We start from the raw sequence: 25,911 nt of genomic DNA on the forward strand, positions 1-25,911 counted from the left end.
ACAACATTCTTACTGCTGTAACATATTCAAAATGAAGACGCCTTAACTTGAGCTTACAGTATAAAATGCAGACAGAGAAGGGACCAGATGAACTGAAAAGGCTGAAAAGCAGGTTCAATGGATGGAGTAATGTTTTCCTCTGTATTTAAAAATCACTAATAACTTTCATCCTGTAACTAAAACATACAAGTGATTACTGAACAGGAATGGAGGTCCTTTATCAACTAATCCAAACTTAACTGAAGGCTTTGAACTGCACACTGGATTTTGGTATTTTAAAAACTAGTATTTACATGAAAAAGTATCATGCCAAAAACCAGGAAGTGATGCTCTATTAATATTCATTACATGCCAATGCTAAGAAAAAAAGAGACAAAAAAAATTGGGGAAAAAAAACTGTAAGCTGCCAAGTTTCTTTTGGCAAACCAGCATGACATGATTTGTATTCAAAGCAAAATTGAGAAAAATGTCTTTAAATAAATGTAAATCCTTTTAAATTAAAAGAACTTATAAAACAGAGGGAAAATGTACTTCTGGTTGTCAACCTAGTTTAAAAAAAAATTTCCTCCACAATAGCAGGCAAATATTTCATAGATTTCATAGACATCAGGGCTGGAAGGGACCTCGGGAGGTCATCGAGTCCAGCCCCCTGCCCAAAGGGCAGGAAGTCAACCGGGGTCATAGGATCCCAGCAAGATAAGCATCCAATTTACTCTTGAAGGTGTTCAGCGTCGGTGCTTGAACCACTTCCGCTGGCAGGCTGTTCCAGACCTTGGGGGCTCGGACAGTAAAGAAATTCTTCCTTATGTCCAGCCTGAAATGGTCTTGCAGGAGTTTGTGACCGTTCGACCTCGTCATCCCTTGGGGTGCTCTGGTGAACAAACGTTCCCCCAGATCCTGGTGGTCACCCTTGATAAACTTATAGGTGGCCATCAGATCACCCCTGAGCCTACGCTTTTCCAGGCTAAAGAGTCCCATGTCTCTCAGCCTATCATCGTACGATCTGTTTTCCTGACCTCTGATCATGCGCATGGCTCTCCTCTGGACTGTCTCAAGCTTCTCCACATCCTTTTTGAATTGTGGAGCCCAAAACTGGACACAGTACTCCAGCTGCGGCCTCAGCAAGGCCGAGTACAAGGGGAGAATGACGTCCCGGGATTTGCTCGAGAAGCATCTATGGATGCATGCCAGTGTTTTGGTTGCTTTATTAGCTGCAGCATCGCATTGGAGGCTCATGTTCATCTTGTGGTCAATGATGACCCCCAAGTCTCTTTCTTCTGTAGTGCTATCCAACGTAGCACTGCCGAGCCTATAAGGATGCTGCAGGTTTTTCCTCCCAAGGTGGAGAACCTTGCATTTTTCGGTGTTAAACACCATCAGGTTCTCGTCCGCCCATTTGCTGAGCTTGTCCAGGTCAGCCTGGATCACCCGCCTATCTTCTGGCGTGGATGCTTTGCCCCAAAGTTTGGTGTCATCGGCGAACTTGGCCAGTCCACTCCTGACTCCAATGTCCACAACATTAATGAAAATGTTGAACAGTATGGGTCCCAGGACAGAGCCTTGAGGGACCCCACTGGTCACAGGGCACCACGATGAGTGACTGCCATCAATTACAACCCTCTGGGTCTGACCACGGAGCCAGTTTCCCAGCCAGCGGATCATGGTGGAGCCAAGGCCACAACTGGGCAGTTTGGCCAAGAGGTGATCATTGGATACCAGATCAAAAGCTTTTTTGAAGTCAAGATATATGATATCAATCTCTTCACCCTCGTCCAGGTGATAGGTCACCCGGTCATAGAAGGAAATGAGATTGGTCAAACAAGACCTACCCGCAACAAACCCATGCTGGCTATCCTTAGGATGTTGGCGTCGGCCAGTCCATCAAGGATGGTCTCCTTAATAAACTTTTCTAACATCTTCCCCAGGATACAAGTCAGGCTAATGGGCCTGTAGTTAGCCGGATCCACTCTCCTCCCTTTCTTGAAGATCGGCACCACATTGGCCTTCTCCCAGTCTTCGGGCACTACACCAGAGCGCCAGGAGTTTTCAAAGACCCGTGCCAGGGGCTGGGCTATGACGCTCGCCAGCTCCTTGAGTACGCTGGGGTGCAGATTGTCAGGGCCGGCTGACTTGAAGGTATCCAGCTTCTCAAGGTGTTCCTTCACGAGGTCAGCATTTATGGAGAGTATAAATATCCTCTTCTAAAAAGCAATTATTTGACATGCATCAGTTTAAACAAGACCATTTACATTTTTTGTTTTGAACGTCTTTCAGTAGGGAAGTTCGATAGGTCCAGTCATGAAGTTATAATTTCTCTCTGTTGTTAAAACACATGACTAGGGAAAAAACGCTTAACATCCTTGAGTCTCTGGAAGACCCAAAATACAGACAAGTTACCATGGTTCTACTGCTCGAGGGACTGGCCTCTGCTATAATGCGGGGAGCACTGTGGCAAAATACTGAAGGTTAAGGGTAGTGTGGCAGGGCACCTGGGGTGCCTGCCACTTTAAGGGCAGAAAACAGGTAGCAGTCAGGTGCCTGATGAGGGCAGCCATTTTGGACCCAGGGATGTAAGCTGGGCTGCAGTTTGCTGCAGGAAGGAAGGAGGTAACATCAGGCCAAGAGGCTGCTCCAGCCAGAGTCAGGAGGTAAGGGCAGGGGCTACAGGGTGGAGATGACCCCTTGTCCTGGGTAAGACTGCACCCTGCCGGGGAAGGGTGGCCTGGTGGGACTCCTAGTGGGGTGGGAACCCCCAGGAAATGCCAGGCTAGTTACCTCCCTGGGAAAAGGCGGGTCGGGGTGCCTTATAACCCCAGGCCCATATCCCTGGTGGGGTTCTAATGAGCAGGGGGAACCCAGGGCACATTAAGAAGCCTAGAGACAGAGCTCCGGCCAGAAGAGGGACCTGGGGCTGCGCCCTGGCAGCACAGGAAAGCCTGGGGGTGTGAGAAAAACCCTGAGTGAGAGAGGCGACAAACAGAGCATCCTTGTGAATGGGGGCTAGTGAGGAGGCCTAGTGGGGGCATAGTGGCCCAGCGAGGGGCCAGGAGTGAAGTAGACCAGCAGTTGTCAAATCACCCAGTCAGTGCTCAGGTGAGGGTAGCAGGAGACACCCAACAGACTGCACTGGGGCTGACTGAGATAAGAGCTAAGTCCAAAGCCGAGTGAGGCCGGGCAGGATAAGTGTGTCCCTGAGAGACAGGGCAGTATGAAAGGTGCTGGATGAGAGCCAGAGGAATGAGACAGACCCTGGTGAGAGAGGGGTAGTGTGCGAGTGGCCCTCCGGGGCTGTAGAGTAGAGCTACAACTGTGTGCCCAGTTTGCTCCAGCCATAGGCCGGAGAGGTAACGCACACACAGCAACATCTGCGAGTCATGGGACCCATGGAGGGGAGGTCAGAGTGGGTATTAAGGCCCTTGTCAGCAGGGCAAGTAATGGGTAGCCTTCCCCCTTAATAACACCTCTCATTTTTTCATCAATGCTTGGCAGGCAAGCAAAGCAAGCGATTACCCCAGGAGCAGGGCGGCCAGTGGAGACCCAACAAGGAAGCCACCCTGTTACATGTAGAATGATGATCTGGCCTGGAGAGTGGGACAATAAGATTATGGGTCACCTACAGTGCAAAAATGCAATGACATGTAGCTATATCTGAGCTAGCTGAGGTACCAGAAGCAGCTTAACCACAATAGTGCAGTGCTCATTTGAAATAATTGACCCTGAATCCTGAATTATAATCATCCTTGAAACTTTTCAGTGCATCATCCATAATCATCATGCACTGGCTATAAAGGACTATCATAGTTGTGTTGGGATGTGACTGTGTATCAGCTACACAAACTGGCTTTTGGAGGAAAGGCAAGAGTCTGCCCTTCACAATAATGGGCACCGCAATTTATTTTGGATTTGCATCAGAGCCAGGAATTTTACCTAGCAGTCACAACTACCACCAAGAAAGATAGTTTTTGTCACCAAAGATGAAAATGTAACAGCTGAAGATCTGCTTCAATGAATCAAAACGTCTGGATTCTATTTCTAGGTCAGGCAATTGGACTTCCTACGCGACTTCACATCTCTGAGTTTCAATTTTGACATTTTAAATAGGAGCTAAAAAGGTTGCGAGATTCATTCTATAAAGTATTTTGAGATCATCAGATGGAAGATACCACAGCAGATACGGCTGCTTTACAAATTATTTTCCAAATATTCTAGGATAGCTGCAAGTTGCGTTTTAAATGACTATCAATTTATAAAGGCATGTTTTTGCTCCTGTTCAATAAAATCTGAGGGGACTACAAAGATAAAAAGCAAGTGATTTTTGAGAGACTTTAAACAAACTAGATAGCATCTCTGTCATTCACTGACATTGTCTAATAGCTATTAACAACATTTTAAATGCTATTAAAAATACAGTGCCACTAACTCTATAAACTTCCCCATTAACATCAACACCCAACTTCAGAACTCTGTGAGAGAAATCTAGCAAATAAAGTAGATCCTCCAGAATATTCCACATAGAATCAACTTTCTTACTGTATAATGTTTGCCTTGCTCCATAGATTTCTGGCTTTTTTGTCAGGCCTGACATTTTAATTAAAATGCATATTTAGGTTAATGCCAGACCACCCCTTTTCCCCATAGTTAAGCACTGCAGAGGTCTGTTAGGAAGTCACTGCATCTCAGAATGCAACGAATCTTCAAGTCCCTAATAAATAGGTCTGGAGAATATCAGTAAAACGACCCTGGCCCTGCAAAAGTTTGAAAGGCGTAAAAAAGTGGGGAAACAGCCAAATGACAGATTGTGGTGAAGCAGAAAGGTAACCAGAAATCAAAGCAAAAGATTTTAAGTAGAGAAGGAACAGCAAAGGAAAGAAAGTAATAAACCAGGAGAGGGAGAGAAAAAATGCTGGGGAAAAAAAGGTGAAACAATAATGAAGCAGGTGAGAGGAAAAGCAATAGTGAGGACATAAAATTACTTTCCTCTCAAGGTTACAATAATTTAAAAATCAACATATGAGGGGTTAAGGTCTACATTTCTAAGGATAATAATGAGTGGCAAGACACAAGCTAATCTGCTATGACCTGGCAAAGCTCCTAAGGTATGTAGCAAAGTGTGCCCACAGTTCACAGTGCTTCAATTTTTGTCTTTTAAATTGAATTTAAATTTGGTTTTGCCTATTAAAACCACCTAGACATCTGCATTAAGTAGAGACAAACATATATCATGAAAAGCATTGACAAGAAATTAACCCAGGGATCTTTAATGCAAGTGTTCCTCAACCTTTCCATATCGGTTCTACCAATAACACCCACTATTAATAAAGCAGCACGTTTTACCCAGGACAAATACATAATAGTTGCAGAAAAACACTCGAATTTCAGATTAATTCATTTATCGCTGACAATGTACTTAAGGCTGGTCAACACATAAAATACAGAGACACTTCTTAACCCAAAGAGTTTAGCTACTTGGAAATCGTTATTCTCAAAAGACCCAGCGGTAGGCTGGGCACCTTTCAAAAACAATTAAAAGCAACTGCAGTGTTCTGAAGTGCAAAGAATACATTAAGAAACACATTGTGGGGGGAAAAGATGACAGAATAGATTTTTGTGTTAATTTTTCATTTGAAACTGCTAAAATACTATTGATTTTTTTAAAACAACTATTTAAACTCTTCAGACACTTGCAGAAACATTTAGGAGTAGATTCTTACCTTTTTCTCAATTCCCTATTTCAATGTCAAAAATGGAGCAGACCCTCAGGGTCTCTCTCCTGATGGGGTTTCTCCTCGCACAAGGGAATCCCCAGTGAGTGCAGAGTTCTCTCTTAAGCATCAATCCCCAAAATGCTATCCATCTGGGGCTTGTCAGGAAAGCGAGATGGAGCAGCAATGCATTTTGGCTATCCTAAAAGTTCCACCGCCAAATAAAAGAAGTCAGAGGAGTCCTTTAGATTGCTGTAATTTACTCAGATGAACAAGGAACCATAATTTAGTTCTCCAATATTCCCACTCTCTGATATACCCAGAGGAAGATAGCTTCAGTACCTGGCCCATTAAATCTAGTCTCTTACTAAATTTATTTTAACAAGCTGAAGTGACATTACACATTAAGATATGCAACATACTTTGTTGAACTTGGTGTGATATGATATAGGGCATCCTTGCACTATTGCTTTCTAGAGTGGTCAATAGTTTAACACCTGCAACTACTGACTGGTCGGCTACAGGTTGAGAATGGGGTCAAAATACCTCGTAATCCAAACTAAGAAAATTCAGCTCATTCGTAGCTAATGTCTCTATATTTAAATTATTAAACCTGCTTCACATATTGTGCAACATTTTCCTTGGTCTTCCACTGCTTTTAAGATTTGTAGAGATGGCATCCAACTGCCAAATAGTGGAAAACATAAAAAATAATGGAAACGTGCATATATTTAAAAACAGTAGACAACGAGGAAGCATGAATACAATAATTTGTATATACAAAAAATCAATTTAAAAATAGCTGACAGAAGAGACAGAAACCTTAAAATTGGGGAAGGTTTTAATCCTTAATATGTGACTATTATTAATTTTAGTTTAACTGCTGTACAGACTTTGGACCAGGCTTGTATTGATCAGAGGCAGTGGGATACAATGGATAGGAGAGTAGATTTGAGTTTCATTCTTAGCTCTGCTCTCTCTGCCTTCACAGTGGGAAAACTACTTTTTTCTGTGCGTTTCAGTAGGTCCCTTCCTTGCTAATTCACATGGAGGTATTTTGGAAAAACAGACTACAAGAGCTAAACATTATTTGCATCTTGGAGGGGTGGAGGGGGAAAAAAGAAGAAATGAAGGGACTTTCTGCCTAAAATAGGATTTCCAAGAGACGGGACTTTTCTCTTTTGGCCTGAAATATGTTTTCCAGGGGTAACATGAACCTCAGACAGTGGTTTATATTCCAATTTACGGGGTAATTTTCTGCCACAAATCTCAACTCTGAGATTATGAGAGGGAGAGAAAAGCAGAAGACACTTGCTGACTAACTGGCACTCGATGAGATATTTAATTTGTTGAAATAAAGCAAAGAGAAAGTAGCTGTCAGTTAAACTGCCATTTCTGTCATACTTTTTAATAATACTGCTCCTGTAATTACACTGTGGTTCTTTATACTTACCCAGTAAAAGCTTGCTTAGTTTTAGCATGGAAAACAATTTATGAAATTATAGAAACAGACTGAACACAGCAGTTCATTTGTTGAGGCAATTATCCAGATCCTTGTCAAAAAAAAAAAGTAAAGACCGTGATGTGCAAAAAATGTTTCTAATTCTATGCTGTAATACGTACAATATGTCTGTGGTTGTGTTGGATTATGTTAATAAACTGCAGTTGAAATATATTTGTCACAAAACAAAGGAAGGGCGCTATCAATTGTCTTGCCAGATATTTTAAATTAGTCACCAAAACGTCTAGCCAGGGTTTCCTCTATGACCCTCAGATGAAGGGAGAGGCTTATTGGCCAGTTTTTCCTGTGGGACTAGACAGATTTTTCTAATGCTCAAGTATTTTGAATAATCTGGAAAATAACTGTAAAGTGAACTGCAGAAGCACAGTTGCCATTTTTAACAGACATGTACAACTCAACCCTGAACACAAATCCAATGTTATTTTTGGCTGGTTATCACTCAGAGACCAGTTTCCTTTACAGTTCCCTGTATTGGGGCAGGGGGTAAGGAGGGATTATTGGGCAGAAGGAATGGAGGAAGACTTGGGCATTGCTTGTTTTAGGTATAGTTTAACTAATAGAGCAACCCTTTGTGCCAAAATCTGTGTGTCGATTCCAGAAAAGCTTCCAGCTTAAAAAAAAGGAGGAAACAAAAAATCCAACACATATAAAAAAACCAAAACACATGATACTCTATGCAGATTTAGGAAGAAATCTGTTGCTTGTTAGAGTGCAGTCATTTGTATAACAAGTTGGAATGAAAGCATCTTAAAGCAAGCTAGCACTCTAGAAACACATATACTACATACTCTGAGGAGCAGTTGTCACTGAAATTCAGCACTTTTCATGAATCTTATTGACTTTAAGGTCAAACCCAACTAGTTGTCCTCTCATAAAATGTTTGTCATTTATTCTTAAATATAATATTTGTAAAATGAGATGTAAAGTGCTTCCAGGGACTTCTAAATGGTGAACAACATGAACAACAGAAATTGTATTCTTTATTAGCAATTCTACGAACAATTTTTAGAATCCTTAGCAGAAGATACTGGTGAAAGCCGATGTTTAGATTGCAATCTTCAATTTGTCAGACAAAAGGGGAAGAAATGAAACGCAAATGCACAGGAGCAGGAGATGAAACAAAAACAATGTCCAAACACCGATCACAAACTGTGAATGTTCTACAAAACTTTAATGTATTAAATTTGGATACAGTTTCTTCCATCCCCACCTCCCCCAACATCTGGAGATAGTTTGGTGGAGCAATTTCCAGAAACCAAACAATATCCCTGCCTGACTAGCTCTTTTCATTTGCAAATAAACAATTAATGCACTGGGCGACTAATTTTCAAAGTGTTCATATTAATTAGGATGTTTCCTGAAATTAAGTGGCTATTTCATGACGCAGTGCTCTAGGCACACACGAAATGGTACTTCTTACTCTCTCACACATCAAATGAAGCTACATTTTTAAGAATGATTTATTTTCATTTAATGATTTTTCTGAACATTTTGCATGATATGTAATGACTGTAATCTAAAAGGTACAAATACTTTTGATAAATATTTATCTACACTTATACAGAGAAGAAAGAAGTGATACATCATTTCACCTGAAGTGTATTAAAAAACATCACCTAAATCTTCTCATAAGAGTGGCAAAAATCTAAACTGTGCTCAGTTTGTATCAACATATCTCTAATGATTAGACTGACGTTACAGCTACAGCAGGCATTGAAGGTACATGCTCTACAATCATTTTTTTTCTCTCTGAGCACTTGGACCAAGCTAGAAAAAAGATGCTTCTCTGTAGCAGGTTGGAATAAAACAAACACTTGATGCAGACAATCTCGTCAACTAGACTGAAAACTTAAGTGTCTGCTGGACACCAGCTACATACCTATACTTAAAAATCCTGGGACTGTTTCTTGACTAACATTCTCACTTGTTGGGTATTTTAAGGAACCTGACAACAGGAATCTGCCCTCTTAATCCACCAGCCAGCTAAATTCCGCTCATTCCACTGTGTTCCATTCCAAGCAGTGTACATGACTAACTGTATGTATTCACTTTCTCCAAAAAGGCAGCACTGGGTCTCCTCAGTGCTCTTAACAAGAAAACTGGAAGAACAGTAGTAGACAAGTGACATTAACAAAAAGCATTTAGGGTTGTAGACACATAAAAACTTGGAGGCCCTTTCAAAAGGAAATTTTCAAAAGGGCAGCAGCTGATGCATTCTAACTGTTACGTGTGAACAAGCAGAGAACAATTCAAATGAAGCAAACATACTCCAATTTTAACACTCCTTCATCCAGGGAAAAAAATCACTGAATCCATTTCTTGTGGAAGGGCAGATCAATGCAACTCTGGGGACTTTTGTCAATAGGAAGCCAGGGTACAGTAGGAGTGCGGCACATAAAATGAATCCCTTGCAAAACCCACCTGAAAAATGTTTTAAGAGGAAAACTGATTAGAAGCCTTGCTTGTCCACAGGGGAAGAACAACCAGCATAGTTTTTGCACAGTAAAGTACCCCAGAACGGGTATTCTGAGATCAACCCCATTATGGACAAGTTGAGTGTTTATATGGGGGGCATTCTAATTAAATTAGATTCTCTCTAATTAAAACATCCAGAGCATCATGTACATCAGTGTCAAACAAGCTTCAGTTAAAGCACACCCTCACCACTATTTTTCAGGACAGGGAAGCTGATACACATGACGCTGAAGTCTGCTGTAGTGTGGAATTTACCATGTTCTAGCAGACTCCTCCAACATGCTGTAATTACAGAGTGTCGGAGCAGCCTTGATGCACATGTATAGGCACTCACTATTCCAGATTAAAAGTGACTACTGTGGAATAACTACTCTCTTCACAAAATAACGTAATTATTCCAGACTTATCTATGCAGGAATAGTTGGGAAACTTAATACAAATAAGCTACAAGAATTAATATAAAGAGGGTTAATTACATATTAAATCTTCAAGTGGACGCTTTTATTCAGAATGGAGCATTAAGGAAAGCTTTAATTCGGTTTCCCTTAATGCTTCATGTACTCTCAAATCAAAACTAAGCCAGAAACTTAAGGCCCTTTTAATATGAAATGAGTTCATTAACATGGGGAATGAATGTGGTTTAAATTAAAGATTCATTTGAATTAACTTTCCTCAGTATTCACCTGTAGAAAAACTCTCAAGATGCCTTTTATTTTGGAATAGTGTAGCCACAAAAGAACATATTGTACTTACTCTGCACCAAATATGCTAGTGAATTTTGTCATATAGAAAAAAGTCAATGAATCAAAAAGGCAAGTGCCTGTTCATATCCAGTACAGACAACAGTGAGTTGGTAGTTAAACATGGGTCATGTCTACAGGGTAACTTTACTATGCCAGTGCCCTCAAATGGTTAAGGGAATCCAGGACAGGTTAAGGGAATCCAAGACAGGCAGCGGCGCAACTACCACATGCACATCCTCCCCCCCACCAGCCCTGTGGCTCCCAGGAGCCTTGATGGTAGGGCAAAACAGCATGGTTCCCCATGGCCAGGCTCCAACCCCTGCATGCAGAGACTGGACCAAAAGAAATCCCATGAGGTTTAATAAGGAGAAGTGTAAAGTCCTGCACTTAGAAGAGAACAACCTCATGTTCTGGTACAGGCATGGGATCAATTGGCTAAGCAGCAGCTCTACAAAAAAGGACCTAGGTGTTACAGTGGACAATAAACTGAATGTGAACCAACAGCGTGCCCTTGTTGCCAAGAAGTTTAAAGATATAATGGGCTGCATTAGTAGGAGCATTGCCAGCAGAATGAGGGAAGTGATTTTCACCTATTTGGCAGTGGTGCAGCCACATCTGAAGTACTGTGTCCAGTTTTGGGCCCTCCACTGCAGAAAGAATGTGGACTAATTGGAGAGTCCAGTGGAGGGCAAAATGGTGAGGGGGCTGGGCACAAGACCTATGAGGACAGGCTAAGGGAACTAGGTTTATTTAGTCTGGAGAACAAAAGAGTGAAAGGAAATTTAATAACAGCCTTCCACAACCCGACAGGTGGTTCCAGACCAAATCCACTGTCCCCTGCTTAGCAGGAGCTGGACAGGGCACTGCAGGTGCCTGCAGCCTCTGCCTGCAGCAGATGAATCCGGAACTTTTGCTTCAATTTACGCTAACTGGCCAGGGTGCTGGGATGGTCTATGAAATCCAGGGCTGTTTCAGCCAATCCAGGACATATGGAATAGGGACAGACATTCAAAAAGCCTGAGCCTGAATTGATTCAGTCTTTGCAGGTCAGTCTAACCTGGCTAGGTTAAATCACTTTGTAACTGCACAGACATCCCAGACATGCAGGCACATGCCTGCAGTGGCTCAGGCTAGAAGCCAGAGAGTGCTAGAGCAGCTGTCTCTTCCCTTCCACAGGGAGCTGGGGAGGGGGGAGAGGGGAGGGTTTGCCAGGCCCCAGCAGGATGCTCCAATTAGCCCAGCAAGGAATTGATAAGTGTTTATCACCCCTAACTCAGTGTTTATCACCCCCATCAAGAAAACAGAGGGACATTACCAGCTACCTGTTGATTCTACCTGTTGACTCAGCACAGACCACAGTCAGCATGTGTTCTGCTAGCTAATACACAGACATGTCTCCACAAGGCAGGGGGGAGCAGGGAATTCCTGTTTAGCAGGGAATGGTGGGGAGGGGGAAGCAGCTGCAGTCTCTGCTGGGCTGCAGCCAGGGAGCAGTGGGGAGAGGCCAGTCCTGCTGTGGAGCAGGGAGCCCTACCCAGCCCAGAGAGCATGCCAGGATGCTAGGGGAATCTGGTTCATCTTAAACCAGCAAGGGGTCTGGGACAGACATTGCATGAGCCGATTTGACCCAGATCACTTAGGTACGATGCTACATTCAACCAGGTTCATCTCACACTGGCTTCAGCCATTTTCAAACTGGTTTATGGGAATTAAACATCTGTTCTGTTAAGTTTAAACTAATTTCTGATCCCTTAAACCAGTTTGTGTGTAATGTCTGTCCCTAGCCATGGTCATCCTACCCTAACCAAATTAGCTGCCTTATAGTGCTAGATGAAGGTGGCTTATTTCTAGGTTATAAAGAGAAGCAGGGTTTATGTGAGGGTACCGCTGCCCAGCACAGTAAGTTTATTATGGAGACAACCTGTTAATGTGCTTAAAGATCGCATGGCAAGTCAATTAGTCTCCCAGTTTCCTATCTGTGAATGGGATGTCACTGACATCACTTCTGAAGTGCTCTGAGATCTACACATGAAACGTGCTATATAAAATCTAGGTATTACTATTTGTTAAAAGAGCATTACCAAGTCATACAGCAGTTAAAACATGCCATCTTTAAAGCAAAATAAGACCTAATCAAAAGTCTTAAAGGGATTTTTCCACTACAAATGGAATACAGAGGAATAAAGTTTCTAGAGATTTTAAAGGGGTATACAAATCATTTAAAGATTCAATAACTAACTGTTATTGTTGAAAATTAAATTAATTGACAAGACCTAGTCGAGAATTAATTTACTTGCATCTAATCTGTAATGCTTTCTAAATTAAAAAGGGTTAACTGTCTGTTGAGGGAAGTAAAAGTACTTGACATCAGACGCTGCAAAAGCCCAAAAACCAGAAGCACTGAGCAAAAATATGTATGGGAACTGATATATTATGATGGTGAGAGAAAATTGGGTATATAGCAAATGGGTCCCTAGATTTTGGCAGTTATTTGACTAGCTACGCATTCAAATGTTCCATATAGTGATGCAACTGCTAACAAGTCTGTATTTGTCTTTTCAAAATTCAGACCTTATAAAATGCATCTGCCAGGGTTTTTGTATACAATTCTTTTTTTAAAAAAAAATGAGGTTTACTTTTCTGGTGCATACAATAGTTCATGTTGGCTCTTCATCAATCACGTAGTTTGGGTCCTGAAATTGTGTACCTATATAATACTCAATGAACATAAGATTCCAAGATTAAGTAGTATATCAGAGTAGGGATGAGAGTTTTCAAGGTTAGAATATATTGCCTGAGGTCAACTAACTTCTGGTTCCTTTTGTTAGAGGACAGAGTATCCTGGTTGGTACAGTCAGCTCCACAATAGAAATTAATTGTAAAAAAGAGAGAGTACATTCAAGAGCAAGTTTTCTGGTTATAATATTACACACACCTGGAACACACAACACAGAAGGAGGGAAGAGGCGACTGCCATTGTATATATTCAAATTTTAACACAGACAGGCAGAATAGTTCTCTTTTTCATCTCTTGCATTGCTCCCCCATCCCCCCATGTTCTCTGCTTTTCTCTTTTTGAGTCATATTTCAAACAATCAGTCCTCAAACACTACCATACAAGTGTAACAACAGTATTCTCAGTTTTTAAACTACCCTTTAATTAGTAAAACTTGACTCCTTAACTGAGGTTGATTGCTAAAAAAAGCCATGAACAGAAGGTGGGGCTACCAGATTTAATACAGAACCCTTGAAAAGAGATGATATTAAGTCTACTTGTGAAGAGGGAATACAGCAACAAAGAATATTTACAAATCTTAATTTCATAAGTAAAAACTGCAACTGATTAGCAGGATTAGAACAGTGTTGAGTTCGTATTAAAAGTCTTGGTAATGTAAAATTTAAACAGGAACCATGCCATTTTGTAATGTGTATATGGAAATGAGGTAAACTGACAAAATAGTTACGCATTTTCAGATTTAATTTTCAAATTAGATTATGACTACAATTCTTCAATTCTGGGCTGTCCAACTGGCAGCCTGCAGGCAGCCCACAAGGGTTTAAAAATGCAAACCCCACTCCTGGCTCCCACACAGCTGCCTCTGCCCCTATTGCTCCTCTAGCAGCAGCAGCTGCTGCTGCCCACACCAGGGGCTTGGTGCTCACAACACTGAGGCAGCCAGCAGCCTGGAGTGCCTGTGCATCACAGCACCAATCACAGAAAAATCAGGGTTGGAAAGGACCTCAGGAGGTCATCTAGGTCAACCTCCTGCTCAAAGCAGGACCATCCCCAACTATCTCATCCCAGTCAAGGCTTTGTCTAGGCTGGTCTTAAAAACCTCCAAGCACAGAAAGTCCACAACCTCTCTGGGTAGCCTGTTCCAGTGCTTCACTACCTTCCCAACGAGAAAGTTTTTCCTAATCTCCAACCTAAACTTCCCTTTCTGGAACCTGAGACGACTATTCCTTCTGTCATCTGCTACCACTGAGAACAGTCTAGTTCCATCCTCGTTCACACCACGCTGCAGGTAATTGAAGGCTGCTATTGAATCCCCCAGTCTTCTCTTCTCCAGACTAAGCAAGCCCAGTTCTCTCCACCTTTCCTCATAAATCATGTGCCTCACCCCTCTAACCAAGGGGAAGCCCATAGAAAGCTGCAGGTGAGGCAAGGGCCTATGCCATGCCATACAGTGCAGCCAGCTGGCTAAGAAGCAGCTACTTGTACATGGGTAAAGGGGCAAAAGAACACATTCTCATATGTGGTACACTGGGGGTGGGGGGAGGGCAGAGGAGGGACATCCATTTTCTGTTGTAGTGTAGTAGGGTGGTGGGTGCCTATCTACTCGCATGGCGCAGCAAGAAGAGAGTGACAAACTCATGTACGCAGGCCTATGGCCCCCACTGGTGCAGCCTCAATAGAGCACAGCCCCTGCTGCTGTGGCCAATGAGGCATGTGGCCCCTCGCCATTTAGAAGTTCGATTGCCCTGCTTTAATGAAAGTTTCTGTGTATTTTTTTCTGCCTTAATAAATATTCAGATGCATGTACACACAATCTTTGTGCAAAATTAAGAAGCCAGTGATTTTATACCCTTGCAAAAATTAAGGATGAAAAAATGTGGGTGAAAATGTGCAAGTATAAAGACTGACTATGGGAATAACTTTCCTGCATAAGAAATTAGAAGTTAATTAGGCTCATAAAGATCTACAGTCTTTGGGACTCCCTTTGTGCTAGTCTAATAATATATCCCTTCTAAGTGAAAATATTTGGAGGCAGAGGGGGCAAGTTTTTTCATGTGTACTAACCTGGTGGCTAAATAGCAAAGAATTTTGGCTGGATTCATGGACAACTATTGGAATCTGTCTTCAATGAGAGAAGTGTGTCACTAGGATAAGTGCAGTTGATCACAACGCAAGAGAAAGAGGAAGGGGGAATAAACTCTGCTTACCGGCTTCAAACACTAACCAACTAATTATAGAAGACTGACTGAATATTTAAGTTATGAAGAATGTATGTTTGTTTCAGCCTTTCCTATACAGATCCTATACAGATGACTGTCAAAGGAACAGTGGAGAAAGAATATCAAGACAAAAATATAAAACTGCAAGACCAGTCAGCTAAAGAATGACAGTGTGTATGGAAGCTGGAGTGATAACTGTATGCAGGAAATTGTGAAGTAAAATGCAAAACAAAACAAACAAAGCAAACCTACACCAAAGCCCCCCCTCTTCCTCCGCCATGCTACAAGCATACATAAAACAAAGGAGCAAATATCTGTGTGTGAACATCTGCCACATGTTTCTCAAAAAGAAAAAAAGAAAAGCTACACTGAGGAACTCTCTCTCTTTAACAGAGAACACCCCTAATTGCCTGGTGAGTGTTGGTAAGATCAAAATCCTGTTCCAAATTAACAGACAAAAGGGTTGCATCATGCACATGTGGCATGGACATTTGGTTCTTTGGGAACAACTAGTGGCAGCGCACCTTGTGCCACTGCTAATTGTCCTTGGGTAAAGCCCATGCCACCCATGATCTAACATGCAGCAAGTTACTGAGGGTGGGGTGGGGCGGCTGGAGTCAGCACTGGGCTGCAGCAGCAATGATTCTGCCCTGTGGAGCCTGGCCGGCAGCTGCAGCACAGCTCCGAGTGGCCCAGCTCCACTTTTGAGGATATCCAGAGGTCAGAAAAACCCTCTGCACTGCTCCTTTGCAGCATGGAAAACAACTGAATGGGCAGTCTGCAGCACCACATACCACATGGTCACGCTCATATGGACATGGCCAAAGAAACCAAAAAACTTGCACTAAATAAGAAAACTACGACAATGTTCTACGCCAATATTATCTCAAATGCTCTTGTCCAGGAACATAGAACTAATGAAATACTTAAAATTGTGTATGTAAAATTAACAAGTTCTTTGGCATCGTTATATTCATTCAAAGACTCACTTTTTTCAAAAGTTTATAGCACCATAACCCTTGTTTTGACTGAGTTGACACTGTCAGTTTCAAAGAATCTAATACATTTGATTCACCAAAATATTAGCACGTTCTTTAGCTAAAATAAAAGGATTATTATTACTACTGGTGTAGATATTTACACTTTCAGTAATTTACACAAAGGGGGCTATATTATTGAAAGAGGAGGCTGGAAACAGATTAACTGATTTTAGATCTCACACTTCTTCAGTTTCCTTTGTCTGTTTTTTTTTCCTTATTATTTCACTGGACTTCATAAACCAATGCCCATCATGACAAATGGTCAAAGTTAAAGAGATACTCATAAATATGGACTATAAATACAAAGACGTTAAAAGCATCCTACAAGCCAAAATTCCCTAAAACATTAGTCTCAGAAGCAACACCCCTTGCCTCCACCCCTCCAACCCTGCTTTGTAATGAGCAACTAATTTTCAGGGAGGGAACAACAGAACACCACACTAATGTACTTAACAAGTGAAGCCTGACAACACTTATAGGAAGAAGGGCTTATTTGCCGGGGTGTAAAAAGGAGGGGTAGGAAGGCGGGGGAAGAAAGGATTCAAGGGACAGCTGAAATGTGAAATGATCCAGCAGCTTTTTGTTAAGGTTTAGACTCCACTTTGGGAATGTAACAAAACAACAGTTACAAACGTAACCCCTTGACACAGCCTCAAAGTTGTGCAGATGCACGGAAATCCTAACTACTGATTCTAATAGGTTAACGGATAGGAAACTTTTTACTCTCTTGTTTTCATGGCTATATTTGTTTCATACAAATATGTACTTTCCTAAATATATTCACACAATGTGTTACTTTACTGCTCTGTATGCTTTTTTCTTTCAAGCTCAGTTTTTAATTCTATTAAATTTTCCCTGTCCTTGTAGATTGAAAGGTATGTATAGACAAACATACAAAACACACAAATAAAAAAGAAACCAAAGAACTCATGAAGCAAAATAGGGATCTTTTTTTTTTCTGGGTGTTTTGGAGCCATGCTGCATTTATTTGCCCATTATATAAAGCTTATAACCCAAAGATCAACAATGAGTGTCTCAATAATTGGCAGTGGAGAAGAAAAACACTTTTATATGAATCTGTTAGAATGAATGACAAAATAAAATGTTAATCAGAAAAAATGTTACATTCCCTAATCCCCAGTTTTATAGTTAATTCTAGCTCAATGGCACAAACATATGAAAAGAGAAAAAAAAGAGGTGGAGAGACAACAGCATTTCTGGCTTTTCAAAATATTTGTTCATATATGGAGATGGATCACAGTTTTTCAGCTTTTACTAGTTACTACATTATAGTACATATTTTCCCCTGAATTTGATAAAAGCTTAATTTCTACAGGATTAAGTGCAAATACAGGTAACAAAACCTAGAATTACAAGGTGTGAGAAAAATTACAAGATGGGAAATCTCTGTTTTGCCTCCTCAGCATTATCTGGTTCCCCCTGTTGTCATACAGCCAGGGAATAAAGCACTTCCAGAAAACTCACCCAAGATCAAACTGTGTCTGGTGACAGCAGTGTCCAGGCTATAAGTAATGTTCAAAGGATTCAACAATGCCTGTGACTGATCATTCTCTTTCCCTTGCCATCACCTGCTGATTTTGTCCAGGTGTTTTATGGCTATCTTGAGGCTCTGGAGAACAGACAGAGAGAAGACTTTGCCAATTTCTTTTGTCTGGGATTGTGAATTCCTTACACAGATGGTGGACAGCCACAGGCTGGCCAACACCAGACTCAATTGCCTTCATCCTCTAAAGGAGAGAATGAGAGTGATATTATCTTCTCCCAAAACACTGTCTGTAATGTGTCTGTGGTTAAGGCATGAGGATAAGGCAGTTTTCTCCAGGAAAATAGGAATTTTTTTCTTTCACAGTATCAGGAGAATACCAATGAAAAACAAATTTAAGGATGATTTATCATCATCATTATTATTAATATTATTGTTATTCTTCTTATTGTTGTTATTATATGAAGCATTATTGGGCTATCCAAGAGATTTTTGTAATAAGACAATCTTATTTTAAACAGGCTTGATGAGTGGCCTTGAACACAAATTCACAAAAGCTCATCTTTGCATACAAAATACCCATTGCATATTCAAATAATTTTAAATGCCAATTAGTTGATTTTGCAAAGATGTATTTAGACACACAACTGTCCCTTTTGCTGAAGTAATGCAAATGTGCAATTCTGAAAATTGTAAATAAAATAAAAACCATTGAACTTACCATTTAAAGTTAAATAGTGTCTATATACTGAAGAATGAAGGAACAACTTATTTCTGCAATACCTAGGCAGCTGGCAATGCATGCATAATAGAAAATTGTGTTATTTTGCCTGTGGTTCCCTAGTTCTTGAAAATATATTTTCCAAAGCATCCTCCAGTTTATGTTACATTATTTAATTACTGAGGTTTGTAATTATGAAAACTTACATGACAAACATGGATAAAGATGCAGTACAAACATTTCTGGACAACCCTCAATTCACTATTTTCGTACATGCATACAGATTATAATATATGTGTATATCTGGAATATTTTAAAAATTATATAAGACAAAATACAGATGGATTTTAAAAAGATCTTGGAGAAGGCATTCTGATCCTCAGGTAAAAAACTGCATTTGGGATGGTTGCATCTATTCTTGCCTATCAAGTACATGAAAGAGCCTTCAAGATAAAATATTTCCCTCAGATCCTCACTGCACACCATCTTACTGAACCTGCGCAGGGATCAATGTCTGACACATGTAGGGAGAGTAGAGTAGTGGAGCTAGAGACAGAAAAGACTCATATAATCCAGTTTATTCCCAGTCAATACAGAACAGTACATTTTTTAGTGTTAATACAAAATGATTCCAAAAGTAATTCTCTGCAGTTAACTCCCTAAACTATATCAGTATTACCTTTTTTTAAAAAGTGTGTTTGTTTGTAAATTCAGTATTCATGGAAGGCAGTAGATAGCCTTAGGACTACACATGGAGTGCCACATAGCAGCAACAGTAAAAGCTACCACACAATGCCCATGTGCCACCACTCTCACTTAGAGAAAGAGCAGATCTACGGGTGAAAAGATGGTTCAGACTCCATGTCCTGTTAGGCTCAGACTCTCAGTCAGCTAGCCTACTTTTTTATTTGTATTTTTTTTTAACATACACAAATCTCTGTCATGTGTATAAACAGTTAGCATCAGTAAGTGTTATACACTGCAACCACATCCCAAAACATAAAATCATCCACAAAAACAACTACCAAAAAACCACCCCCAAAAAACCCTTTGCCCTTCTACCTCCCCAATCAAGTTACAGAGTATTTCTTCATGACCTGACATAATTATACTAGTATCCAAGTTAATTCTCTCTCTCCAAAACATCTTGGTAAGATACACTTTACTTCCTCTATTTTACCTATTAATTTAACACTTCTTCTAAAAGAAAATATGAGAGCAAGCACTGCAGTGTCACCTATGGACCATACAGCCCAGGCTCTGGATGCCTAGTGAAGTTAAGCGAGCTCCAGTCAAGGTCATCCCACTGGAATAATTCTGCTTCCACCCAGCTCCTATCTAAATCAAAGCACTTCAGTTAAGTTGCGTAGGGCACCACAGCTCAGAACAACAAAGCTGTGGTAGTGGTATTCTTCTTTTCTTTGAGATGCACATTTGTCTACAGGGAAGTGGACCGAGACTGCCACACAGACGTCAGATATTAACAATGCTCTACTTCCAGCCTAGATTGAATTGAAAACTTGTGACCTAAAACAGAAAGCTTTTATAGCCCACTAACAAGTCCCTAAGCCATCCAGTTACAGGTACAGAAAAAGGTATGGTACAAAAGGATACTTTAGTGGAGAGTAAAATGCTGGATTCTAAAAAACACACTATTTAAAACACCCATGAAAGACTAACAATCGCTTCCATATGGTAATGCTTCTATACAGGCTGCATCAGGGCTAGAAATTAAAAATAAGAAATTCATACCACCATTCAAAAACAATTTAAAGACATCAATGTGGTTTTTTTTCCCATTTCTACTGGATAACTCTCTGAATGGCTTAAGTTCCCTCCAGTTCCATCTCATGAATCAGCTTCTTATTTCATTAGTAGGCTTTTAGGATTAAAGTTTTACTGGATATTTATTCAGGAAAAAAAATGACTGCATGACTAGGCACAGCACTATTCTTGGGATTTAATTATGTGTATTAAAAACATAATGAGAGCGTGCATCGGCGTGCCTCAGCTCATTTGAAACCTCATGACACAGTCCCAGTGGCAGAAGAGTTACAACAGGTAAGACAATGGCACTTAGAAAAAGTGAAGGTTTTGCCTTTCTGAATGTTTGAAGTTATGCAACTGAGGATAGGGGAAAAGTGTGCGACACCCATTTTCCTAAGAAAATAATAGTAATCTGAAATTCTTTGAAAGAGGGAACCCTACATTTTTGTAATGGGTATTGTTGGCAGATTATTATTATTATTGACATGCTTCCCATAGGTAATATCACCTAGTTTTGGAGCACCTAATTCTGGAGTGCCTCAGAAAACGTTACTGGGTGCTAAGTGATGTGATTGAGGTCAAACACAAGGCAGAAATTCCCAGCTCTGTTGCACATTTGCTAAGTCAGTGCTGCCTCTCTCTCTGCTGGTGTTTGTGGTTTTTTTTTTTTTTTTTTTAAATGATTACACAAGTGAAATCAGTTCATGTACCAATTGTAAAAAATCTTTTAAAAAAACCTGCCTTTTTCAGAAGTATTATTTTGCATGCGTAGCAATTTTTTTTTTTTTTAAATATGAGAGGCGTGTATGCTTTGGACTGACAATATGCCAATGTTTTTGTTAACTGAAGCCAGTTTTGCGTTCCATCAGCAAGGACGAATAGAGCCTTGAAACCGTATCACTGATTTTATTTTCCTCCTATTCTCTGAATTTTTTTTGGGGGGGGGGGGGGGGGGGGGGAGGAGGGGGAAAGAGGAGCAGGAGACAGAGAGAGCGACAGCAAGAGCAAGCAAGTGAGCATGGGAGAGAAGAATTTCTTTAGAGACCAAGCCAAAAAAATATTTGCTTCAAGGCAGATATTTCTTTACGGCATGTTCCAGCCTGGAGCAAAGTTTTACACACAATTTATAACCCTGAAAAATAGGATTTATAGTTCAAGTGTTACTGATACAACCTTAACTACAACGCGCTACTGACACATTAACTATAGTGTAGCAAACAGTGCTGCTGAAGTAAACCATCTCTTTTTTGTTGTTGTTGAGGGAATGCTGCAATCATTAAAGTCTTCTTGCCCTCTGTGTGTTTGGGAGTGGTCTGTCCATAAGTTATTAATAAACCATGGAAAGGTGCAGCAGCAGACCAACTATTCATATTAATGAATTTCTCATGAATATGCAACTGCATGTTGACTCTTACCTCAGAGGACTGAAGGAACCAATATCTGGCCCCTGATTCCACTACTTGAAGGTTCTAGCGCAACAACCATTTATTTTCTATAGTGCTAACCAAACCTCTGAACACTAACATTTATTCTGCTGAAAAGCTAAAGAGTGGTCTAGTAAGTGTGAGAGTTCAGGGGAGAGGGGGAATTAGCTTTACTTAAAATAATAAACATACACAATATACATTTAAGTATTTATTTCAGCTTTAGCTACATAAGCTACAGTAAAACAGCCAAACAGATTTAGTGCTAAGATAATAAGAACAAGAATACTCACTTATGCTGTCTGCTGTACTATGCTTAGAAACAAAACATATCAATTAGGTACTAATCCCCTCCCTATGTCCAAACACAATGCTGTGCACATATCACTCAAAACACTGCAACTGTTATTTACCCTCTCACTGAATGTCTTTCATAGCCTATGGTTGACTTTTTATTTCTGCCTTGCCCATATTTTACATTAGAATCTCATAGTTATGGTGACTAAGTTCAGAAATGTTAGGGAAACTTAGAAGCAGCTAGAAACAGTTCCAAGTGGAAGTTACAGGTTTCCTAGCCAGGGTTTGTTTGCCTGAATTATTTTGTCATTTCAGTATTCTTTTTCAAACAAGTATTTCTTCATAAGAACAGTCTTTATGTGCCTGAAATTAGAATGCATTTAAGATATTCTTTCAAGGCCAGCATGCACTTCCTCATCCAAATCCCCCACTTCCTTTGCTAGCTAAACATAACTGCTTCAAATGTGTACATCCTTTAAAAGTTAGGATGGAGCACCCTTACATGTAATAGCATACAGCTGGGATGCCAATCGGTGCAGTCAGAGTGCACTTTTTAATAAGCAGCTCTTTAACATTCAATAAGTAAGTGGTAATTGGGCACAGAAACATAAACTGTCAAAGTGAATCAAGACACCCCCCCCCTTTGCTTTTCAGGGCATTATTTTGTAAGATTACACCAAAATTGAATTTGAACAAGTACAGAATTGCAAGTAACGAGCCTTATGCATTCAGTTAAATTATATAAAAATATATATGTCCATGCTTTTCTTTGGGTAAAATTAATGTCAGCTTTCTGTCCTTAAACCATAGCCGATTGGGGAAATGAAATATGTTTAGCCCAGAAATATCTGTGGTAATTCAATCCCTGCACTCTCCTTATTTTCTTGATGACAAAGAGAAACTCCCAACTGGCAAGGCCACCTGCACTGATTACTCCTCCATCCACACCCACGGAATATGAAAATGAGCCAATGATCATTAACCTTAATTTCTTCTAACATAAACCTCAGATCTTTTCTCAGTCTTGCTTCTTAGAAACTCCCTTGAGATAAGTAGAGAAGAAAAAAACAAAACACAGAAAGGGAGGAGGAAAGGCTCATAGCTGGAAAAAGAAATCAAGAGAACTAAAAAGAATTCAGTGGCTTTTTTTTTTTTTTTAATTTCACAGCTGGCTTATTATAACTTCACAGCACTTAGATAAAGGGAATTTGAGGCACTATCATCTCTCTTGATAGCAACTTTTTTTCCTTCCCATCCCCCTCTTCAGGCAATAAGGTAAATGCTTATGCACATTTGCTTCCCCCCTTCCCCCCAAGTTATTCCTATGTAAAGAGAGTTGGCAAAAACAAAGATGTGTCTGGCCACTAGGAATGCAGGTGTGGCCCGGTGATAGGATACTGTTATATTTTCAGTATAACTACTTCAAAATACAGAGGAGAATGCATCACACCACACCTTCTGGTCATCCACATTCTCTTACCAACTGGAATCATTTTTGGTTCAAGCTGTGTGGGGCTAGCTCCCTCAGGTATTACATCACCATCTAATGGATAAAGAACTAAGATGGCCCCACAAAAGAATATACCCTGTATATAAATAACAATAATGCTGTGAAAGTAATGGTGTACTCTCAGAATGGTAGACACCTTATTACCGTGCCAATTTTTCATGCAGACCACGGCATACCTTAAGCAACATGCACAAAGGAATTAGAGGACTAGGAAAAGCCAGGAACTTCTCAGTTCATTGATATATATGTGGACATGAAGAAATCTTTGTGCTGCAAGGAATTTTAAAAATTGTTACATTGCTAAATGAAAGTAAAACAGCTTTAATGTGTCTTGTTTCATTAGAATTACTGCATGCAAAAAGCAAATAAATGTTCAAAGAACATAACATAAGTGTGATTGTATTACCTTCAAATACATTACAACAAGCTGTTTGTCGCCTACCAAACACATACACCAGAGCTTCTGTGTAGGCCAGGAGGCAGGGAGTAACTTTGATCACGCAGACATTCCTCATTATTTCAGACCTCAAATCAAGTACCAACAGTCAGGGGAAGAAGGGGGTGAGAGACATGGGGCTGGTGGGAGGGGAAGGGAAGCAGACTGCAATTCTGTACTGGGCTCGGCATCCTAATTTAAAACAAAAACAGGCTGTTGGCATCCCTGTGCTTCCCAGCCTCTTGGTTCACTAAAAATGACAAGCACATTTCTAGGTTCTGCTTTTTTATCAAGCTGACAAAGGTCAACAGTACTAGCCAGAAGAGTGTTGAAGTATTCAGTGCCACAGGTCATCCTAATAGATACTGGAGGGACTCATTGCAACACCACAGAAAAGCCAAGATAGTAAGCTTTTCAAGCAGCAGCACTTTGCACATTCATAGCCTGGTTAATTTAATACAATATTTGCCTCTTTTTTTGCAAAATGTCATTGGCATGTTTCAGAACGGATATCAGTTCATGGGTGACAGTGAGGTGACTGCATTCAGGCATGTAACAGATGCACCTTTTTATGCTCTGTTAAGCCATGTCACAGACTACAGCCCCTAAGTGCATTCCTTTATTTATGCTGCAGCCGGCTGAGCTAATTATCAGAGATAGACCTGGCTGTAGCTCTATAAAAGTCCACTGGCTATGTACGTGGGTATAAGTGTGGGGGTGGAAGGATTTCTTTTGAAAGAATTATCTCAAGCATATATGGCTTTGAAATCTTCACATGATTTCATTTAATATCAGTAGTAGTGGCTGTGAGTCCAGGGAGCTGTTTTCGCAACTGAAGAAAATAGCAGTTACTTTTAGTTTAAAATAAATGGTATACGAGGCTTAATTTTTTAAATGCATGTGCGTAGACCCAAACTGCTGTAAAATGCATATGTGAATTAATACCGACTGCTGATACCTACCCAAGGCAAGGCAAACTTCCTGCTAAGGAATATATAATGATGCCCCACAGATAAGACAATAATATTATATTAATACTATATTTTTTGGCCAAGAGATCATTCTCTCTCTGCACAATTTTAGTCTGCCTTATCTGCAGGCAAAAGAACTCCCATTTATTGTCCTTTTCACACCTAATGTTATAACATTGTTCTATTAGATATTACACCACACTCATATTTTATAAGTAACAGCAGCCAACTCCTTTCAAAATTCTTAGCTTGTCTTGACCATTTTTCACCAAATGAATGTCTTTTCCTTGCATGACTTCTCCCTGTATTACAATTTTTGGTTAAAAGGGTCATAATACTTACAAAAGAAAGAGGGAGAGAAAAAAAGACTTGATATTGATAATTTTTATTACTTATGACTAAATGACCTTAACTGAAGAATAAAGAATTAAGTCATTTGTGTTATGAGATATGGTATACTTTTTTATGGTGCACAATTTCGCTAATAACTGGTTGGGGCCAATCTTTAACAAGTCACATATTTCCATTGTCCCTTCACCCCCTGCTTATGCTTTTACCACATCCTAACAAAAACATGACCAGAACTGGTGAAAAACATTTGGTTCCAACTAATGAATCACATACTTTCCCGCAAGTGCAGTAAGTACTACCAGCTGTGACAGTCTTGCTTTGGCAGTGGAACCAGTGCAGAACAAGGCCGACACATCTGAAACCAGCTGTACTGAAAAACCACAAGCAATACAAGTCTGTCTGCCTTCTCAGGGGCTTCTTTGTCTCTGTCTGTGTCTCTGCTCTGTCCCTAGAACTTGCCAGCCATCTTGTTTTGACAGGGCTCAGAGTTTC

At 40.4% G+C, this 25,911-nt stretch overlaps 1 protein-coding gene across 20 annotated transcripts in view; it reads right to left on the reverse strand.

Annotated features, from left to right (window-relative positions):
- BNC2 (basonuclin zinc finger protein 2) overlaps window positions 1–25,911 on the reverse strand; it is a 471,942-nt gene that overhangs the window by 194,928 nt on the left and 251,103 nt on the right. The window contains exon 1 of one of the 20 annotated variants that reach the window (XM_090038753.1): window positions 24,068–24,127. The exons of 18 other annotated variants lie outside the window; for them this stretch is intronic. In XM_090038753.1, the coding sequence (XP_089894879.1) occupies window positions 24,068–24,112 (45 nt within the window). In that variant the 5' untranslated portion in view covers window positions 24,113–24,127. Of the gene's footprint in view, window positions 1–1,829; window positions 1,928–24,067; window positions 24,128–25,911 lie in introns of those variants that run through there. One more of the 20 variants, XM_090038751.1, reaches the window with a different exon arrangement.

The sequence above is a fragment of the Crocodylus siamensis genome, chromosome 3 (genome assembly GCF_052110815.1).
Source record: "Crocodylus siamensis isolate JL-2025a chromosome 3, ASM5211081v1, whole genome shotgun sequence".
Taxonomy (NCBI): domain Eukaryota; kingdom Metazoa; phylum Chordata; order Crocodylia; family Crocodylidae; genus Crocodylus; species Crocodylus siamensis.